Source organism: Notechis scutatus, chromosome 3 (assembly GCF_049901735.1).
Source record: "Notechis scutatus isolate UNSWTSFEM ecotype Mainland chromosome 3, rNotScu1.2, whole genome shotgun sequence".
Lineage (NCBI taxonomy): Eukaryota > Metazoa > Chordata > Lepidosauria > Squamata > Elapidae > Notechis > Notechis scutatus.
In genome coordinates, this window is record NC_142011.1 from 124,346,285 (window position 1) to 124,367,364 (window position 21,080).

Genomic DNA, 21,080 nt, shown 5'->3' on the forward strand with positions numbered 1-21,080 from the left:
CAACTGTGCCTTTATTAGCTTTATAATTTCAACTGTATCTGCTGAATGGGTGTGTGATCTTGTTAAAAAATAGAAAAGTTATTCCCCAAAAATCTAACATGTAGTTTTACATCCATGTAGTTTTGGTGCATACAGAAAATAAGTGACAACAAATATAAAAGCTAACTTCTCTGTGTAATGCAGCAGGTGTACCATTTCCTTTATACCTGAATTGACTAACAGAAAACTATATACCAATAATCCACAAATTAATTGAGCCCAACAATTATGTTGCTAAGTGAAACATTTGTTAAGTGAGTTTTGCCCCACGTTACAACTTTTCTTGGAACAGTTAAGTGAATCATCGCAATTGTTAAGTTAGCAACAGCTGTTAAGTGAATAGGGCTTCCTCATTGGCTTTGCTTGTCAGAAGGTCACAAAAGGTGATCACATGACCCCAGGACACTGGAACTGTCATAAATATGAGCCAATTGCCAAGCATCTGAATTTTGATCATGTGACCATGGGGATACCACAATAGTGTGAAAAATGATGTCACTTTTTTCAAAGTTGTAACTTTAAATGGTCACCAAATGAACTATTGTTGAGGACTATCTATCTGTACTGTAAAGCAAAGCAACCATCTCAAGGATATTCATTTTTGTATTATTTGGATTGGAAGTAAGACAAGTCAGCTGGTGATATGGGTTATTTTATTAAAATGCTATATTCATCTTCACTGGAGACTTTTGAACAGCCTGGATCATCATCTGACCAAAATACTGTAGCAGATCCTGTACTAAGCAGAAGCTCAGAATAAATGACCTTTTAGGATCCTTCCAACTCTGTTTCTATGAAGAATAAAAGTCAATATCTATGTTCAGTAACAATCAGGAAAGTTAAACTATCATCATAAGAGAGCCATATTTGAAATAATAAAAAAAATCCAATTTGTCCTTCCCATAACCATTTCCTTAATTCACCAATCCTGCTTGAAATAACATGCCCTTTGCATATACACATGAATTTTGAGGTAATATTGATTTCTGCAACAAAAACATCTTCCAAAGTTCATTGCTAAAAAACTACTTACATGTAGTCTTCAACTTACAACCATTCATTTAGTGATGGTTCAAAATTACAAGAGCACTGAAATAAGTGACTTATGATCACTTTTCACTCTTATGACCATTGTAGCATCCCTATGATCACATGAACAAAATTTGAGAGACTTGGAACTGGCAAGTATTTATGTTGGTTGCAGTATGATCATCTTTTACAACCTTTGGGCAAGCAAAGTCCATGGGGAACGCGGATTCACTTAAGTCTTTTACTAACTTAACAGCTGCAGTGATTTACTTAATAATGGTGGCAAAAAAGGTCGTAACATGGGCCAGAACTCATTTAACAACTGTCTTGCTTAGCAACAGAATGTGCGGGCTTAGTTGTAGTCACAAGTCTAGGACTACCTGTATACCAATGTTCATTTGCAATAAACAATTTGATATATGTACATCTACAAAGAGAGTTTTTAGGATAATTATTCTGAGATATTTAAAAGTTAAAACAAGTAAAACCACATTTGCAAATTTCTACAGATTCATTAGAGGTTACAGGAAGTTTATGGTACATACCATAATATCATGAACAAGCTATCAATTGCCAAATTGCTATAATATGAATACATTTTGGCATAATTATTATATATTTGGTAAAAATGTAGTTTACAGTCCACTAGTTGTCTAGGGCAGTGTTGAGATTCAAAATTATTTACTACTGGTTCTGTGGGTGTGGTTTATTTGGGGGCGTGGCTTGGTCGTGTTACTGGGTGGGCGTGCTTGGTGGTCATATGACTGGGTGAGTGTGGCCAATTCAATGTCACATCAAGGAGTACCTCGCCTGGCCCCTCCCCTCATTAATTTGACTGTAGCAAGGACAAAATTATTGCTTCTGCAATTAGCAAATCAGATTACAGTATTAGAGATCTTTTGGGCTTAGGCAGAGATATCTTCTTTGCTTCTTCCATGCTGTAGATGATTGGAAGATGATTCCAGCATAGTTGTTATTATTAGTACATTTATTTGCAACCATAAGTTTTAGTAAAATACATTATAACAGTCCATATAAGTCCAATGTAATTATCCCAAAAATAACAGCCTGTCAACAACTGCACGTGTAGCTTTCTTGCAAGCTATTAAACAATGCAATTTGTTTTGATACATGTTTGTCTACATCAGTCAGTGGAAAATATTTTCCTTTTAATGCTAAACTTATTCATGGTATTTAAACTTGTTATTCAGTTGGTTAGGAAAGGCATAGTAAGTCTAACTTTGGATTCCTGATATAATTTGCAATGGATCAGCTCTTCCTTCATGAATTATCAAAAATGCACATTACACCTTCCATCCAAACAGGCTAGGATCCATCTCTATGGCTTTAACCTTCTGGCAAATACTATTTTCAAATATTTTATTTGTAGATATTCTTTCCTGGAACAAATTCCAAATTCTGTCAAAAAAATCTTCATTCCACCTAATATTGTTGACATAAGTACTACATCATCAGCATATAGGACTTCCAGCTGATGGAGCATAAAAGAGATTAAGCTCTTCTACAATGTTGTTTATATAAAAGTTAGAGGAAAAGAATCAGCATGCAACCCTCAAGACATCTTTTGTTGTTTTAATCTGCTTTGTTAGGAGCCTACAATGATTTATTTATACTTGCATGTAAGTGTTGTCATATAATTTATATATAGTTTTATATAGGTAAAGTCATATATAATATAGGTAATGTCTCTATATCAGTGACTAAAAACTTCTCCCATAATTTTCTCTACTTATTGTGTCAAAAGCAGATTATCAAACTTGCAACTAGCAGTTTGAAGGAATATTTAATTGATTTGTGGATCAGTTGTGAAACACTGTTCTTGAGTGCAATGTTCCTTTCTGAAGCTGTGTACTACATTCTTCTAATATTATTTGCTTAATATCCACCAAATTGTTCAATCTATTTAAAAGAAAAAACTCTATATCAAAAAGACTTCTGGGACAACGGTTAGCAGGTTTTAGAGAATCTCCCTTTTCAAATATTAGAATTACTGCACTATTTCTCTAAATTAGAGGGATTTACCCACTGGTATTAATATAAGTAAATGGAGGTGAACAGAGACGCTCACCAAACAGGGAACACTTTAAAAAAATTCTGATGGCAATATGCCATCTCTCGTGGTCTTTCCAGCCATCTATGATGAGATTATTTTTTAAACTTCTACAGCAGTTACTGAGGCCATTTTATTGATATTTTAACATATCTGCACTCATTAATGCTTGGTTTAATAGTCTTAACATCTTCAAATTGACCCAAAGGTGCTTTTTCAAGAGACAACTGTACTTACTGTTTTTTTCTTTGAAGATGCTTTGCTTCTCCAAGAAGTTTTTTCAGCTCTGACTGAATGATCCAATCCAGTCACAGCTGAAAAAGCTTCTTGGATGAGAAGCGAAACATTTTCAAAGGAAAAGAAAATCCAGAACATCCAGTTGCCTCTTTAAAAAGCACCTTTTTAACAGTGGGAAAAACCATGGCAAGTAAATTATAAATTAACATTATCAGTTGCGTATAAGGAGAATCTTTAGAAAATGTTTTACTGCTGGAACCTCCCCCCAGCGAGGTTAGCCAAGATGTTTCCCAATATGTCAGCAAAATGCTGGAAATGTAACCATAGCCAAGGAACGTATTTTCATATGTGGTGGACCTGTCCCCAAGTACTGTCTTAAAATCAAAACAGGATTGGAAGAAATAACAAGGCAAAAAATTGAATTAAGACCAGAAGTGTTTTTATTAGGTATAATAGGATCTAATCTCAGTAGGAATCTCCAATATATTGTACTCCATATAGTAACCACTGCCAGAATCTTATTTGCTCAAAATTGAAAACAGGACACTCCAAGACAGCAATGATAAAAAAGATTCTTGAATGCACTGAAATGGACAGGCTTACGATGGTATTGAAAGATGAAGAAGAAATAGAGTACTATAAGACATGGAATGTTTGGTATGAGTAGTTAGAAAAAAGACACAAAGGCATCAAATGACAGTAAATATGAGGTAACGTTAATTAATGTTATATATGTATATATATATATTAATGTTATAAGTTAGATTGAGAAATAAGAGTATAAGTGAATAGAATGGAGAAGTAAGTTATAAGTATAGACTTTGTTAATTGGTGTGAACATCGTTACAGAATCGTAAAGAGTGGAAATGGTTTCTAAATGTTGAAAAAATAAATTTTCTAAAAGAAAAAGAAAAAAGAACAAGCACCTTTGGGGCAACCATGACATGGATGACCGAGAATCTCCAAAGACATCTACAAATTAATTTTTGGGGAAAAGCATCCAAGCTTCAGATGAAATCTATGCTTCTATTACTACTTTTATTTCTCTTTGGCTTTGGGACATTAATTCCCTGAATTCTGCATTATTTTGTAAGCCTTTTTTTGTAAGGCAGTTAATTCCTGCCTTTTATAATACGCTTGTTTCCTCTTCCTTATCTGTGCTTGATACTTCCAACATGTATGAAATCCTTATCTTTTTTGGTATGCTATTGTTAATCTGCTAATTAGGAGTGCAATTAATGCACCTCTCAATAAAGCTAGTTTTGGAATAATTGATACCTAGTTTTTTATTGCTGCAATAAAATGCTAATGTTTGCAGACAATGCCACAAACCAACCAAAATCTAAGATAAATGAGGTATATAAGTATTTGTTGACAGTAGGTGAAATCACTGTTTCGAAAGGCTTAAAAAGGGCAAACCCCATGACCTTATTTTTTAGCATGGATCAGAGAATCCTGTGAGATTGGTATACTTATGTATTTGATGGAGTTTTCATGTAATATAATTAGTAATCTGTGATACTGGATGTGCCCCTAGCCTTTCCCTAAATATTCAATCAAATGATTTATTCAGATTAAAGACCTAGAAGACAATGGGCCTCCTGATTAAAACAGAAAAAATAGTATTTGTACTATTATGGGTGCTTAGGAAAACTATGTGAGGAAGAGGTATTAGATATATTGAGTAATTTATAAAAAATAATAAAGGTGGGATAGAAAATAAGAGCATTAGATATGTTGAGTAATTTATAAAAAATAATAAAGGTGGGATAGAAAATAAAAAATTAAGATGATAAAGAAAGTCCAAAACCAATCAAGGCCACATTGAATGTAAACACGAAGTTTTAAATAGAGAGTATCTAAATTTTAAAATGTTATGTAGTGGCTAAATTGCAATATATGTGTGTGATACTAACTTTTAAGCTATTGAATGCTAAACAAGTTACAGAAAGAATGTAAAACTAAATTACATACTATTTAGTTTTACTAACTAAAAAATTTGTTTTCCCAATGTTGTATGTCTGGACACTCTCAAGAAATGTGCCAGAAAATTTTAGTAGTTTCACATGTCTTGTAATAATCCTTAAGGTACAGATTTTCATATTTTTATTGAAAATATCAGTGATTTTTTTTCAGAAATGCATCTTAAACTTTCTGCCTCCATAGAGCATTTCTATTTTATATAATATTTTTCCCAAGCTCTTATTCCCATACACTGTTTAAAATCCAGATTTGCATTCCACATATTTTTATCAGATACTATTCATATTAATTTTAGCTGATAAATAAAACACAATGTTTAACATATTTTTAAAATCATCAGTTTGCATACTGTATCTAATGTAATCCAAAATTGTTAGTGAGAATAAAATGAGTGAGAGTGATCATGTTTTTAAATCTGTATAGATTTGCCTTTTTCCAACTCTGGAGAACCTTGGGAGATGGTTTTGAAGAATGAAATCAACAGCTGTTGGCTTAAAAACCAGTGCAGTGCTGGAAGAGAGGAGTGAGAAAAAAAGCTCAAGATTGCTCCATCTTGATTTGCTTTGGTATAAGAGAAAGGAGAAGGAATCTCTGTCAGGCTTTCAGGATTCTTATTATGCCCTTTATCAATAAAATAGATTTTATAATATATCACAGCCAGATTATCTTCAAATCCTTCCAATAGTGCTTGTGGAATCAACTTCTGGACTTCACCTATCTCAAAGGGCTGACATCACTTAATTTACTGGGAAAGACTGGTGTCCTCTTAGGGAAGGCCATGATGCTAATTTTGGGCACCATTTTCATCCAATTTGAATAATACACTTTAAAAAAAGATTTTGTATGTTCTCCTAGCAACTTAATATCATTTTCTCATTAAACTGGATTATACCCAGAAAGTAACTATGTAAATGTGATTATTATATTTTTAAATAGGACTTTCAACATAATAAAGGCAATATGCTTCAATTGAAAGACTATAAAATGTAGTGTTTTGTTAAAGTGCTCTTTTGAGGTACAACATTATAATTTTCAATTTATACATGACATTTCCTTGTTAAATACACATTTTATAAATTACAATTTTCTTTGTCAAGGAAACTGGCAGTTTAAAAGCTATATAGTAATTTAGGAAGTTGAATCTTTTTATTGATGTAATTTTCTCCAATACAGTGATACCTTTGTACTCGTTAATTGGTTCCAGGTGTAACAAGTACTAAAACGATAAGTACTGAACAAAGCATGTGACTTACCATGTGACCCTTTGTTTAGGCCAGGAAAAATGTCCAGTCTGTCCCTTTTCCTATGTCAGTAACATTTCCTGCATGGCCGATTTCCTGTCCACCAGCTGCAGTAGTCCCCGTCCCTACAGCAGCACGTTAATGCCAAATGACGAGTACCAGGATGACATTTTCGCATCAAAATGCACTGAGTACCGAATTTGATAAGGGAGTTTAGTTTACTCCACAAGGCTGGTATCAGGATTGCTAAATCTCATCAAGTGCATTGCCCATAAACTGGACCAGAATGTATGGAACCTTCTTGGACTAGAAGCCTAAATCAAGATCAACCCTATGTCATCTATTGCTACACAACAACCCAAGGAAACTGCTATTTTTTGAAAGTATGAAAGGAAAGTGCTGGACAAACACCTAACTAATCTCTCTATTCTCTCTATTCTCTCAACATAATCAATTTTTCTACAGTTCACTGATGTTCATTCCAATTGGGGGTCCTTCAGACAGTCACTCCTGCCCTATTCACCTCGCAGCTTGATTACTGCAATGTATTTTACATGGGACTGCCCTTAAAAAGCCATCCAGAAGCTTCAACTGGTCTAGAATGCAATCAGTAATGGATAGGCTTTGATGTGCCCAGATAACACTTTTGCTTCATGAACTTCACTGGTTATGGCTTGCTTCTGGGCACAATTCAAGGTGCCTTCAACAACCATGGCATAGGGCTGAGGGACTATCTGCCTCCCCTAGCATTTGCCTGGCTGATTTGATCCTGCAGGGTTGGCATCCATTGTTCAATTTCAACAATGTCATCAATCAGGATTGAAAAAGCAGACTTCTCTGTAACTGTACCTGGCCTCTAGAGCAAAGTTCAAATATACCCCACAGTGCTATTCTTCAGAACTCTGAATACTTGGCTCTTTACCCAAACATTTGATGAGGACACTTCGCTTCATTGCATTTGCCATCTATTATTTCTAATGATTTTATTGTAATTTCCTTTGAATTTTGTAAGGCACCAGGAGTCAGTCAGACAGCACATACATTTTTGACAACAATTATTCATGTGACTGATAGAGCAGTAGGTGACTGTATGAGATGAAACGGTAATCAATTATATACCTTCTTGATTCGAGTCCTATTTCTGGCATCGGTTTCTCCTTGGCTTGTCCAGGCATGTCAACTTTACTCTAGAACAGTATGATTGGCATATTAGTATGTTTGGGAAGCCATGCTACAGAACATTCCATTCAGCACTATTTTAATCAGAGAGAAGCCAGAAGATGGAGTTACTCATATTTGGATCGACTTAGTAACAGTTGCCAGCTGCTATGTTTCCTGTCTCCACCAACATTCTAACTAAGTGAATATTTTCCAGGGAGATTGAAAAATTCAGTAAGTCTTCAAAGTAAGAAAGCTCCACAACAGGATCCCAAAGCATGCATAGCATGAAGTAGATACTGTTGCAAAGCAAGTCAAAAGTGTATTTGCAAAAACAGTTCTGTCTAGACTACTTTGGATTGATTAGTAGACATCTACCTATCAAGGTGTTTTCAGAATACATGTAAAATACCATATTGATTTGCTGAGTTATTTGTGATATTAGCTCCTGATATTTCAGGGGTACAATTGAGAAATTTAAATACTGTATTAATTTCTTGGTTGTTAGCTATATGTAAAATACTGACTCTTATTCCCCTGTTGGGACTGTAAATGCTGGCAGAGTCCAATAAAATATTTCTGATTGGAATTTTTTTTTAAAAAAAGTTGGATACTGTGACATTAACACTCCTATGCAATGAAGCAGAACCAGATGCTCATTTTTTTCAGTCAACACACCAGCAACCATACTGTGATTATCACAACTTTCTCAATGTTGAAAAAAAGATATCAGCCTGCTTGGGGTGGAATGCTCAAGCCAAAAGACCTAACTTACTGAAGACAAGATTTTTCTATCTGTTGAGTCCATGGCCTCAGAGTAAGAACAGAATTATCTGTTCTACAAGAGTTGCTTGGGAATTTTAATTGCTGTTATTGATATTTAAGAGCTGACCAGCAGCTGTACATTAGTAAGGCTGATGCAATGAAGATGAATCAGCATTGGTATTGCCTTTTTAAGACTATGTATGGGTCCAAAGAAGTTTTACCTCTTTAAGAGGTGTTTATATAAGGCAGTTATTAGAGGGTGTATATCTCTCTCCTTGTATCCATTGTAGTTTTCTGTACAGAGTTAAGAAGATTGCTTGCTTGTCAGGTAGTTGCCTACCATGTATATTTCTGTATATGTCTTGTATATAAACCACTATTAAATGTCTAAACCTGTGCGTGCTGTGTTTTGATCCCGGATTGTCTCATAACAGTAGGCATGTTGCAATTGCCCTGTTTGTGAAATTGGTTGGCTAATCTTTTTGCAGATTGGTTCAAGGACAGCAATCACAATGGATTGCTACTCCAATACCTATTATGAAGCTATATTTGTATTACAAGTGGCAATAGATTAAAGGGTTTTAAGTGTGATTACAGTAAAAATTACATGTATTTCAATTCTAACCACTGTTACCTTACTTATTTGCATTAACTTACCTTGGATTTTTTTTGGTTTTTCTCTTTCAGGATATTGAAAGTGTCAATTCTTTGCAGTGGGGAGAATGTCTAGTAGAACATCCATCTATTCATTTTTTTTTCTGGTTTAATTTTTAAAGCAAAGTTCAAATTTTACTAAGCAATTTATAACCTTAATGCTGTAATAGCATTATCATGTTTTAAACCCAAAAACATTCCATGTTTTCTAAAGAGAAGACTATTTGTACTTAACACACTATACTATAGTTATGTAAATGATTACATTGCACAGAAGGTTCTAATAGCTAACTGGGTAAATTTGACTTTCCTTGACAGTAATTCAATTGTAGTTCAGTTAAATGCAATCTTACATCCACTTATATGGAACAAGACACATTCAAATAAATAGGACTGTTTCCAAGGAAAAATGTGAAGAATTGCACTGCCAGGCTTTTATAAATCCACACTATGTTGTTAACTTTCATTAGACTTTTCAGGAGCTGGGAGTAATTAAACACTTCTTCAATCTTTAACTCATATGGAATTTACTAGCCATATAGAATGGCCTGCAGGCAAGCAGCTAAACCAGATTTAAAATATATATATCTGAAGAGCTACTCTACATGGCTGATAAACTACATTTGGCTAGGTGGAGTTTAAACTGCTTATATAGTCTCTTTGATTGCAGGCACACACAGTGGTGTATTTCTTGAATATCAAGGTGTTAAAACAATAGGGTTGTGTTTTGGAGGACTGATACAAAAAAGTCTCCCATGAGCTGAGATTCTACCCCTGTGGACTACAGCTCATGTAGTAGTACAGCTAGTGTACCCTCTACAAGGATTTGCCTTGTAACTCCTTATCTGGTAAAATACCCAGGAAATTCTAATCTTTCTTACCTGCAGTTGTTATCAGAGCAGTATGATTCAGTCTCCTGAATATATACTGTATTATACTGTAATACAAAATTACTGTAAAATTAGGCAGACTTTGATTATCCATTGTCAAATCCACTAATTGTAGTATTTTATTTTGTTTTATTTTTATTTTATTTTTAATATATTTTGTTTGCAATTCTGGTCAGTAACTACAATAAAAATATTTGTTCATGTGTGAATGTGGGATTTGTCTGGGATTCCTATCTGGTTAATGACAAAGTGAGAAGCCTCTGAGGTGGAGAAACCAAATAGTATATATCAGGAGTCGCCAACCTTTTGGACCTCAGGGACCACCAAATCCATAATTTTAGATCCCGGGGACCACTAACTGGTTCTGTGGGTGTGGCCTAATTTGTGGGTGTGGCTTGGTGGTCATGTGACTGGCTGGGCATGGCTTGTATGTAAATATTATAAATATTGATATAAATATTGATATATATTTTTTATAAAAAAAGAGCAACTTTTACCCAAAATCAGGCAAAGCAGGCAGGCAGATTAAGTTGCTCACAGAATCACAGATCCATTCAGAAATCTATCTATCTGCCATTGGCTAGCTCAGTCTGTCACATAAAATTTGCTTGCAAGCAAACTCACAAAATTAACTCACAACACACCATGCATGTAAATATTGAATTTTTTTATTTTAAAAAAGCAACTTTTACTCAAAATCAGGCAAAGCAGGCAGATTGAGTTGCTCACAGAATCATTCAGTGATCTATCTATCTGCCATCGGTTAGCTCAGTCTCTCAAATTTGCTTGCCATGAGTCTGCACTGAATTTACTTGCAAGCAAACCTTCAGAGCCGAAGATCTAAAGACTTGCTAGAAAGCAAGAAATCCAACCATTCCCTGCTTCCTAGCTAATAGAACAGATGATGGTCGGAAAAAGGAAAAATAGCAATTTAGCAGGCAAGTTTGCCGGGTAAGGAGTGGGCAGGGAGCGTTCCCGCGGGCCATGTGGGCGGCACAGCCTTGTATTTCTGCGCAGCCTGGATTAATTGCTTTGGGGAGGTGCTCTGGGTGTGAGATTTCTCTGTGGCCCACCAAAATATTCTCATGGCACACCAGTGGCCCACTATTTGGCGACCGCTGGTATATATGATACCCTGAGAAAATAAACATTTATTTTGTGAAGTTTCTATGGATAGTGTCTTACCTATTACTAATGATGTGGAAGAAAATCAAGATGATCCTGTTGTGATTTTCTATCTGTTTCAAAATAAGTTAATTACAGATTCTGATTTAGCAACATTTCCAGAAGAGTTTATTATGAAAATTCCTTCTTCTTACCACTTTCTCATGTGGTCCTTAAAAGTAAATGGTTTCCCTGAGTCCAAAAGGAATGAAAACACTTATAACAATGATACATTAACAGGTAACTTTTCTGAAAATCATTAAAATGGTTTGTTTGAAAATTGAAATGGGATGTAGTGTACTGTAATCAATTAAAAATGAAAGTACCTATAAAAAAGTAAGGGAAATAGGATTATATAGAACTAGATGATTTTAAAATTATGCAGCTGCAATACAGTTGGGTATGCATCACCAGCTTTCACAAAGTAGCTTATATGGTTTACTTCTTTCTCCAGTTCAGCAAATATATTATTCACATATAGCCACTGCAAGCTTCCATTCAGATGTGTCTCACTGCTCACCTAGTTTCCACTGAATGTAACAGATACATCTGACAAACAAAGGGACACATATGTTTCAGCAGCAATTTGAAATCTGAGGTTGCTTCTCACATGAGAGCTGGCCCATTTGCTATGAAAAAGAAGCAAGAACACTGCTTGCTCATCAACATACATTACTTCAACTTTCACCAGATTCACCTAGCACAAAACTTTGTCAGTGTATAACTATATCAAACTTGCAATAATTGAATATGATCTATAGCATTGTAAGGTGCACACAGGGCATTTTAAACCTAAATATTCATTCATGGTTCATTGAAGAACTATTTGCACATACAGATTCCCAGGAAAAAAAACATTTCAGCCAACTTTCCATGTACCGTAATCTACAATTTTATTTGTAGGAAAGACTGCATATCTGATTCCTGCATGTGTAAAAACCGTTTTGAAAAGGTGGAAAAGTGCCAAAACCTCAGGAGTATCTAAAAATTAAGCAACAAGCAGATCTATACAATCTTTTAATTATTTGCTCATTCTTCTATTAATCTGGAAAGAAATGCAGAGAACCAGGCTATAATCAGAATGTTTGGCTACGTTGCCAGAGTTGCAGGATCATTCTCTTAAAACAGTGGTCCCCAACCTTTTTTATGCCGCGGCGCGGTACCGGCATCAGCTGGGCGCCGCCATCTTGTTTTGATGAAAAAGTGCTTCCGGTGAGCTCACCAGAAGCACTTTTCCATCAAAACAAGATGGCGGCGCCAGCGCTCGGTGAGCTTTTCCAGGTAGAAATGGCTTTCTACCCGGAAAAGCTCACCGAGCAGCAGCGCCGCCATCTTGTTTTGATGAAAAAGTGCCCGATGAGCTTTTACCCGGAAAAGCTCACCGGAAGCACTTTTTCATCAAAACAAGATGGCGGCGCCCAGCAAACCAGCGGCCCGGTAGGATTTGTTCCAAGGACCGGTACCGGTCCGCGGACCGGTGGTTGGGGACCCCTGTCTTAAAAGACACATATTGCAAGAGAAATTGTCATTTCAGATTATTCATAAAAAAAAATATAAGCAGCTAGTTCTTCCTGAAAAACATTTAAGAACAGAACAAGAACAATCCTAATGAAATCTGAATCACACATATTTTTTAAAAACTTCATTAGAAAAGAGCAAGAAAAAGTTATAAGCCATTACAACTTTCTTAACATGTTCCTGGAATGCCAATACCCAAAGAATAGAAAAAGCTTAAAATAATTATTCCAAGGAATTATTAACCTAAACTATCTGCAGTGTGTTGCACTGATATGAACATAACCTTTTTCATGGCAGTACAGAAAATTCTGCTTTTCAGCTGGGAACAAATTAAGTGATTTTCCCTCTTTCTACTCTCCCCTCCCCTTTATTAAACCATTTAAAGTTAAACCATAGGAATTAAGGCAAAAGCAGGAGATACCCATTTTTAAAAGATCTGGTAGTAGAAATCTCTTAATCTTTCCATTTGTAAAACACCAGGGCTGGTCTGGAAGAAGCAATTCATTTACGGGGCTGATGGATGTATTGATTGACATGTTGGGGAGGAAGTTTTTCCACAGAGGGATGTGGTTTTTGATGGGCCACTTGTGCTGCAGCTGGAGGGAAGTCTTTATCACCCTAATTAAAGAACAAACATCAGCATTAAAAACATCACACATAACAATTAGTCTCTCTCCCTTTTTAAGAATAACAAAGTTTTGCTGAAATGACCTTTAGCTTACTGCTTTCAGTTTTTCTGTCAGAAGTTCAGACTCTTGGAATTTGGAGTTCAGAACTTTTGAATCTGCACACAAAGCTTCCAACAGGCTACAATATCCTTCAAATCTTGTTACAGATTTTTGAAGCATGAAAAGTATTTGGGTAGCAGAATTCTGGTTAGTGACTGAATTTGGGAATGGGAAATGAACATTTATATTTGAGGTCACTTAAATTTTTGTTAACTACTGAAATCACTTTAGTAAAAATCTTTTTCACACACGCATGCTGTTCAGAATACTGTTAGCTTTGAATAAACTGCCTTTACATGTTTCCCACAACAGTAATAATATCAAGATTGACAAACTTAAGATGTGATGCTGATGAAAGCTAGCTGATTTCACTCATCAGTGAATCCAAGCATAATTCTTCTAGTTTCTAGACAGTCTCACAACTCCTGGCGGGGGAGAACCTGCCAGGTTTGATTTTTCTAATTATGTAAACAGTGTTTATCAATCCTAACAGATTTTAATACTTAGTCAGCTTTGCAAACCTTGTAAAAGTTTGATTTCTCTTGCTCATTAAGCAGCGTGCAGCAAATTCTAGTCCCACCTTATCTCCCAAGCACATGCTTCAAAAAGCTAGTATATATCAGCATGACCCAATTAGAAATCCATAAGGTATGTTTGTTTGTGAATGGATTATTGGACTTGCTCAATTTCAGCCTCCAAAAATACTATAGTAGTAGTGGGAACTGTTTAGAATTATGCCTGAATGAATCTGTAAGTATTGCAAATTCTAAATCCATTAAAGTCTATAATGTTCAGTAAAGTCTTTTCAGATATTGGACACTGAACTTCCAGTGTGCTGGGCTTTTTGAAACACAAGTCAAAATTGAAGTATGCTTAATATTTGCAGCTGAAACTGAAGTTTTATTTTTTTAAAAGGAAATGATGCTCTTATGGCGGTTACACATCTGATTGCATTCAAATACATTGAAGTAAATGAAATATAACTTTAAAAGCTTAATATATTATTTTGTAGCCGCACCTGGATGTATTGTAAGCAAGAAAAATCAATTTCTTTCAGAATTTTTATTTGCTGAGTAGTTATGTGAATAAGTTATATTTGTATAATCTAATGCAATTTGTCTCTTCCTGATACATTTCAGATGTTTAGTGTGTTTTTCACAAGCCTAAGCATTTTCAGTCAACATCCTTATGCTGTAAGGATGTAACAAATTTAGGGGCCCAGAAGATACCACAAGACTGCATTCGTTTTTGAAAAAAAAAAGTTGTCCTCTAATTTACTTTGTTATATTTTCAGTACCTGGGAAAGAACTCCCTATTTTCGAAAATATATCTTTAGGCATTATTTCTATTAGTTTCACAACTCAGACTAGAAATTTTCCAGTCCTCCAGGATATCAAGCTAAGTTTTGAAGAATACAAACTATTTTCCTTCATGTTCCAATATACATATTTTTTACTTTTCATTTTCCAACTTTAAAACTGCAAAACTGTTAATTTTATTGCTGCCAGTTTTCTATGCACTCTATTAATGTTTTAATGACATATATTGCCCTGACAACATTTACAAAGACAGGGGAGATTGAAATTATAAAAAACAAAAAAGTGAGTTACAGTTCAACTGATAACATTTTTAAATACGTAGCTCATGAGGTAATTCACATCCTATTAAAAAACCTAAATAAACAAGTATTTTTCTTTTCCAAGATAATGGGAATTACACAATTGAATTATGTTATCTGATATAACAAAAACAGTTTCCTTGGTAAGGAAAATCATTGACCAAAACAAACATAGCAGACATTTGCAATTCATATTGTCACAGTGAAAAGCTGAAAATTATTGAAAATGAGGACTTACCCTTGCAATTACACCAGAAATAAACACAGTTGGTTTAGGTGGACTGGAAAATAAAAGGGGAACATTTAATAAAATACTCAATTTGATTTAATAGAAGCCATAAAGCAAAATCAAGACATTTGAAAGATATAATCAAACTTTCAAAATAGCTCTGCTTAGAAATTAATTTGCTCAAAACAGCCATAGTATGCAACCTACTTGACCTTATTTATGCTTAATCAATTAGTGCACGAGACGAACAGGTTTATTCTAAGGTGTTTTTGATTAAAAAAATAATGAAAGAATACAAGTGGAAGTACCATTGGAAACCATAAAAGTTGTCTTCTTTAAAATAGAAGCTACTACAGAGTTTATCACTATACAAATATGAATAAAAACATAAATGGCAATTAAAATGATGAAGAGCATAACTGTTACAACAATAATAGTTGTAGCTGACAGTTACAGCAGTGATCCATTAATTTTGTTATTCTCCCTCCAATGTTTGTTTGTTGTTTGTTTGAAAAGAACTGCAAAATTTAGTAACTGGAGCCAAATACAAAAGTTATAAATGCCAAATACTAAAAATGAGCTAGGTTTAGGTTTGTCACATATCGATGTACTGTTTTTCTCAGGGGTTCAATACTATGTTTTTATTGTTGCTGTTCCTAAAAAGAAGTGGAAATGAAAGTCAATATCCTCATCAATTTCCAGCAAATCTTAGTGTAGTAGACCATTTCTTGCTCACACCCACTATTATATATATTACTGAAGGAGATCTATCCACAGCTATTAAGATGGTTAAACCTAGTTTCTTGAATAGAAAAAGTGTGGCTTGGAACATTACCTACAGTGGGTTCTTCTACTACTTGCTTCTAATTTAACTGAAATAAATAAGTAAGCTAGTTCAAGTCACTAATACAAGAGCAGTAGCCATCACCCTTATGAACTCAATGTCAAACAAAAAATGCACATTATCAGTGAGGAGGATTAATAGGCAATTGAACTAGTTGACAGACTTTTCTCTGTTTTTCTACTCCTTCTACATTTACAATATTCATCATCCCTTGCCTTCTACTTTTTCTAGTTGTCTAGTAGGGCTTAATTCCAGTAAGTATAAAAAACAGAATCTTAATGGCAGGTTTGGTAGATACTATGCTATCTTCAGACATTTCATTTCTGGAGAATCAAAGGGAAATGTAGCAATGCATCTCCTGTTTCCCACTGTGTGTTAATCATGTTAGACTAATCAAATAACAGAAAAAAGTAACATAATTAACAAGGTAATGTGTTTAATTTCTATTTAGGTATGCAATTCTCTAACTCACCACCCCCAATTTTTCCACTGCACAAATACATAAGGTCCTTAAAGCCACCTGCTAAAAAGGACACCTGGGAACTGTGCATGAGCTGCTCTGATCTCTTCACCAGGCTACAATGTACTTTAGTAAATAAGCTCTTCTAATTCTACCTTCATTTCCAAACACAGCCAGACCTAGCAAGCAGCAGGATAAACAAAATGCTTCAAGCACCATGGGGCAAGAGAAGCAGATGAATGTACAAACTCAGGCTTGTTTGTGGGTAGTAAGTAATTTCTATTATGTAGAAAGATTTCAAAGGTATTGGCCACAGGCTGTGCTTCAAGTTGCAAAATAACATGGGTTTGCATTTTTTCCAGTCTCTTCTCAAATATCTGGGGGGAGGTGAGGTATCTTCTCAAAGAGTGGATTTATTCTAATTACTACAACATAAAATTAAGGGAACTGAATTATGACATTTCTGGAGCACATTTTTGCTTTGCAAACTTCTGGAATGAGTATCTACTAAGCATTTAATACACATGAAGAAAATAAAGAATAACAAGTAGCAGACAGTATATTAATAAAACATGTAATTTAGTTTTCACACACGATTTGTCTGCTCTGGCATTTTCTGAAAGGCTTTATAATGGCAAATCTGAATTTGAATGATTTCCTCATATTTTCCCCCTGACCTTTCAGTTTTTATTGTTCTCCAATGAACCATGAAAGTTGAATACAACATTTTCTGACAATCATTCCCAAATATATTTATCTACCAATATCTTCAAGAATAATCATTGCTATGATGTTACCTATAGCAGGAAAGACACCAGTTTGGATATTCTTTCTCTCTGACTCTGCAAGAACTTTTGAAAGCATGCTTATGGAAACTATTTCAACTTAAAAGCTAACTACACAAAAACAGGAGGCAGCAACAAGGCAAAGTGCTCATAATTTGGGCTGAGGAATAAATGGATAAATTGGCTTAATGGGGGGCAAGGCCTAGGCAGCTATGGGCTTGCAATGGTAGCATATGCCTAAGAGCATTTGTAGGAAGTTAGCACCTACCCCCCCTCCTAGAAAAATGAAATATCCTGGGAAATATTAAAAAGGCAGAATATTTCCCCTAAAAACAATAAAGTAGAAACTCAGAGAGGCAGAAACTCAGGCCCCCCACCTTTGATAATGGGTGGGCCATTAAAGCCTGAGCCAGAATACTTTATATAACAAAGATCTCCAGATAAAGGTATAACAATTGCCCAAGAGCCCTTTCAGTGCATCATCATCCAGCAAGGCTCAACCAAACCTGGAACTCAGGAAGGCCTACAAATTTAGCTAAGATCCCTGCCCCTGGGAGTCTGACAGCCAATGGGATACACTTCTTGCACAGGAACAGAAACACTAAGGCCGGCCCCTTCTTTCTCTTTTCCTTCACCTTGAAGCATGTGATCATCCTTTTCACTTTGGAGCTTCAAGCCATGTGGTCCTGCTGTCCACCATTAAACCATCTTTCCAAATAGCCTCCATGTTTCCAGTGTCTTTTTCCCCACTTGGAACTGAACCCAGAAGGATATTTCTACCAACACATGTAAGAATCTTCAATAAATTGGCCCTCAGAGGTTTGACAATAATGTCTACTATCCTTGGCAGGCATAGCCAACACTTTACTAATTGGAATATATGCCAGGTATCAGTTTATACAAACAGAGAGTACTAGACAGGAAAATCTTGTGACATTTTGCCCTCAGCTAAAACAGGTTTGGGAATTGATACTTGCCTGGTCACATATGACGTGAAAAAGGCAAATACACAACTCTGTCTGGGCAAGCAGACTATTAGTATTAAAAGATTTGATTAGTACTTGGACAGGCGACTACTTGTAAATATCTGGCTGTAAATTAATCTGGGAACGACAACAAAAACATATGGGAAGAGGACAATACTGCTGGTAATAAAACATGTCTACAAAACTTGATTCATGGTTATCTCTTTTTCTTTAGTTCTTTTTAAAGTTCATTGACCCCATCACCTGCTACAGAGAACACTTAGGCCAGGGTATCAAACGGTTTTCAATGCAGACTCAGATATAAATTCCACAGGGCAAAGCCTAGACTCTTTTACAAGCTATTATGAGAATGAAAATTGCAATGGATGAAGAGGCACATAGCCAATTATGAGTTTTCTTTTCTTTTTTTTTTAAAGAAAACTAGAATATTAAACATATAAAAAAGAGTTTTGGGACAGCAGGTAAATCAAAGATCATGCCAACAAGTTGCAAGCCTGGAAGAAATACAAATGATCTCTGATCATCTGAAAAGAAAAGAAAAACATACTTTCAAAAGACATTTCATTCTTCCCAAATGTCAATGCTTCTCTGGAGCTCTGACCTCTTCTCCCTAAATAATTATGCTGACCAAGGATCCCTGAGATACATTACTAGAAATGGCAGCAAACTGAAAGCTTAGTATTTGTGCCAGACTGTTCCAATTCAATGGTAATCATAGAGCTTGTATTTTGTCTTTCTATTTCTTTTTTAAGAGGACCTCGCTCCAAAGTCCTATACATACAACACCATCTATCACCAATAACAGCTAAAAATAACAAAGGATAGAGAAAACTTGCAGTGATCTCTCTCTCTCTTGTCTAGTGCTAAGGGGCATAATTAAGAGGAGGAAGAAATAAAGTTTCAGTATTAATGCTTTACATCAGGGGTATCAAACTCACGTCATCATGGCATCATCATGTGACATATCAGGACCTTTTCCCCCTTTGCTAAACCAGGTGTGAGCGTGGTCAGTGCGTGACACATCCAGCCCGCAGGCCAGGAGTTCGACAGCACTGCTTTACACTCTGTTTTTGTTGCATGCAAAGTGTAACTTATACTCCCAGTATTTTGAAAGCTATAGTGGCTGCTCTGACAGATATTGGCTTGAAGATGTAAGATACTTTTATTGTCAAGGTTTTAAAAAATAAAACAGGTTCTTTTAGAAACATCATATGGAATTGTAACAGGTTTGATTTTTAAAACTAATAATTTGTTATATTTCTGAGAGAATATTTTTTACCTAAGATAAGCAAAGAGTTTTCTTTCTATCAATTAACATATGGAGGAGAAAATAGCATTTTTTTTCAAGCATTCCTATGTCACTCATACGCTGTTATGAAACAAACTGCTGAACACTGGTTTCTTTCAGGGTTTCATTTATTTTTAATCCCCAAAAAAAGAATTCTAATATATTATAACACAAGGGATTAAACATGCAGTTTACTGACGCTGCAAATAAATCTCTGAGAAAAGATCCATTTAAGCTAAAAAAAAGATCTGACAGTCTTGATCTCTATGCAGTCACTCTTAATTACTGTTAGATCACATCTATAATATTTCATATAGCTCTTTAGCATTTTTAAAATACTTTGTGTGTATTTGGGCAATAATCCCCCAAAAAACCAAATACGGTTTGGGACAATAATCTGTCTTTTGAGCTTTAGCAAAATTTTCAGTCATAGATGGGGCTGCATGTGCTGGCCCACTTATCTTTGTACATGTGTTTCTTTTCAAACAACTGGACTCATAGATTGGAGAAAGGGAAGCATGTACACTAACACACTCTATTATTACTTAGCTTTTATCTGTGGTCAGTGAATCCCTAAAGAAGGCTTGTGTTTTTTTATTTGCAGCAACACTTTGCAGTGTTGTTGCTGCAAGGGAAATACTGGCATGACTACTATTGAACCTGGGACATGATGACTATTCTTGCTTAGTCACGCAGAAAGCCTCTTTCTGATCATGGATATTCTAAAGGTATGATGATAGTAATTGAAATGCAGGCACCTCAGAATGCTTGCTGCGCTTACCCTCTAGTGAAAATGTGGGCATTGGATAAGGCCAAACCAGAATCCCCATCTCATATGTGTGTGGAAATTATTTTGTAAAATAATCAATACTGGTATCTTCTGCTACATAAAAAATACAGAGGAATTGCCAATTAATATTTTAAAAACACACAATCTTGCCTTGATGCAGCTATGATGAATCTCATAGGGTGCTCTCAATGGGAGAATTCTACTTACTTTTCCACTTTAATTTTTAAAATTTCATTTGAGAAATACAATTTTTCTAGCAAGCAGCTGTCTTAAAATTACAAGAATTTGGATTTTCTGACCACTATTTAATTATTGTTTGCTTCTCACAATGCTCAGATTTTGTTACCAGACTGATACAATGTCAGGCATTTTATTAATACACAATATTGTTTTCCTAACAGCTTAAGCCCAGCTGCACATTTACAAAGCTTTCCACAGGATGGCACTGATGAACCTTCAAAATTTTGAAACTAAATAAAAGTAAGCAGTTTATTTTTCCTAAATAAAGTTGCACAGTTGCAAATAATTTGCCCCCAAGCCTTTTGAAGAATTAATGTATACTTATAGATACACCCCTGAGGGCCTTAAAAAAAAAGACCATGG

The 21,080-nt window shown here is 35.2% G+C and overlaps 1 protein-coding gene across 1 annotated transcript in view; it reads right to left on the minus strand.

Annotated features, from left to right (window-relative positions):
* Positions 1-13,072: 13,072 nt before the first annotated feature.
* The window catches only part of DAP (death associated protein), a 43,221-nt gene continuing 35,213 nt past the window's right edge, over positions 13,073-21,080 (minus strand). The window contains exons 3-4 of the mRNA XM_026673422.2: positions 15,334-15,376; positions 13,073-13,367 (exon numbers count right to left, since the gene is read on the minus strand). Coding sequence (XP_026529207.1) covers positions 13,251-13,367; positions 15,334-15,376 — 160 coding nt within the window. The 3' untranslated portion in view covers positions 13,073-13,250. The remainder of the gene's footprint in view (positions 13,368-15,333; positions 15,377-21,080) is intronic.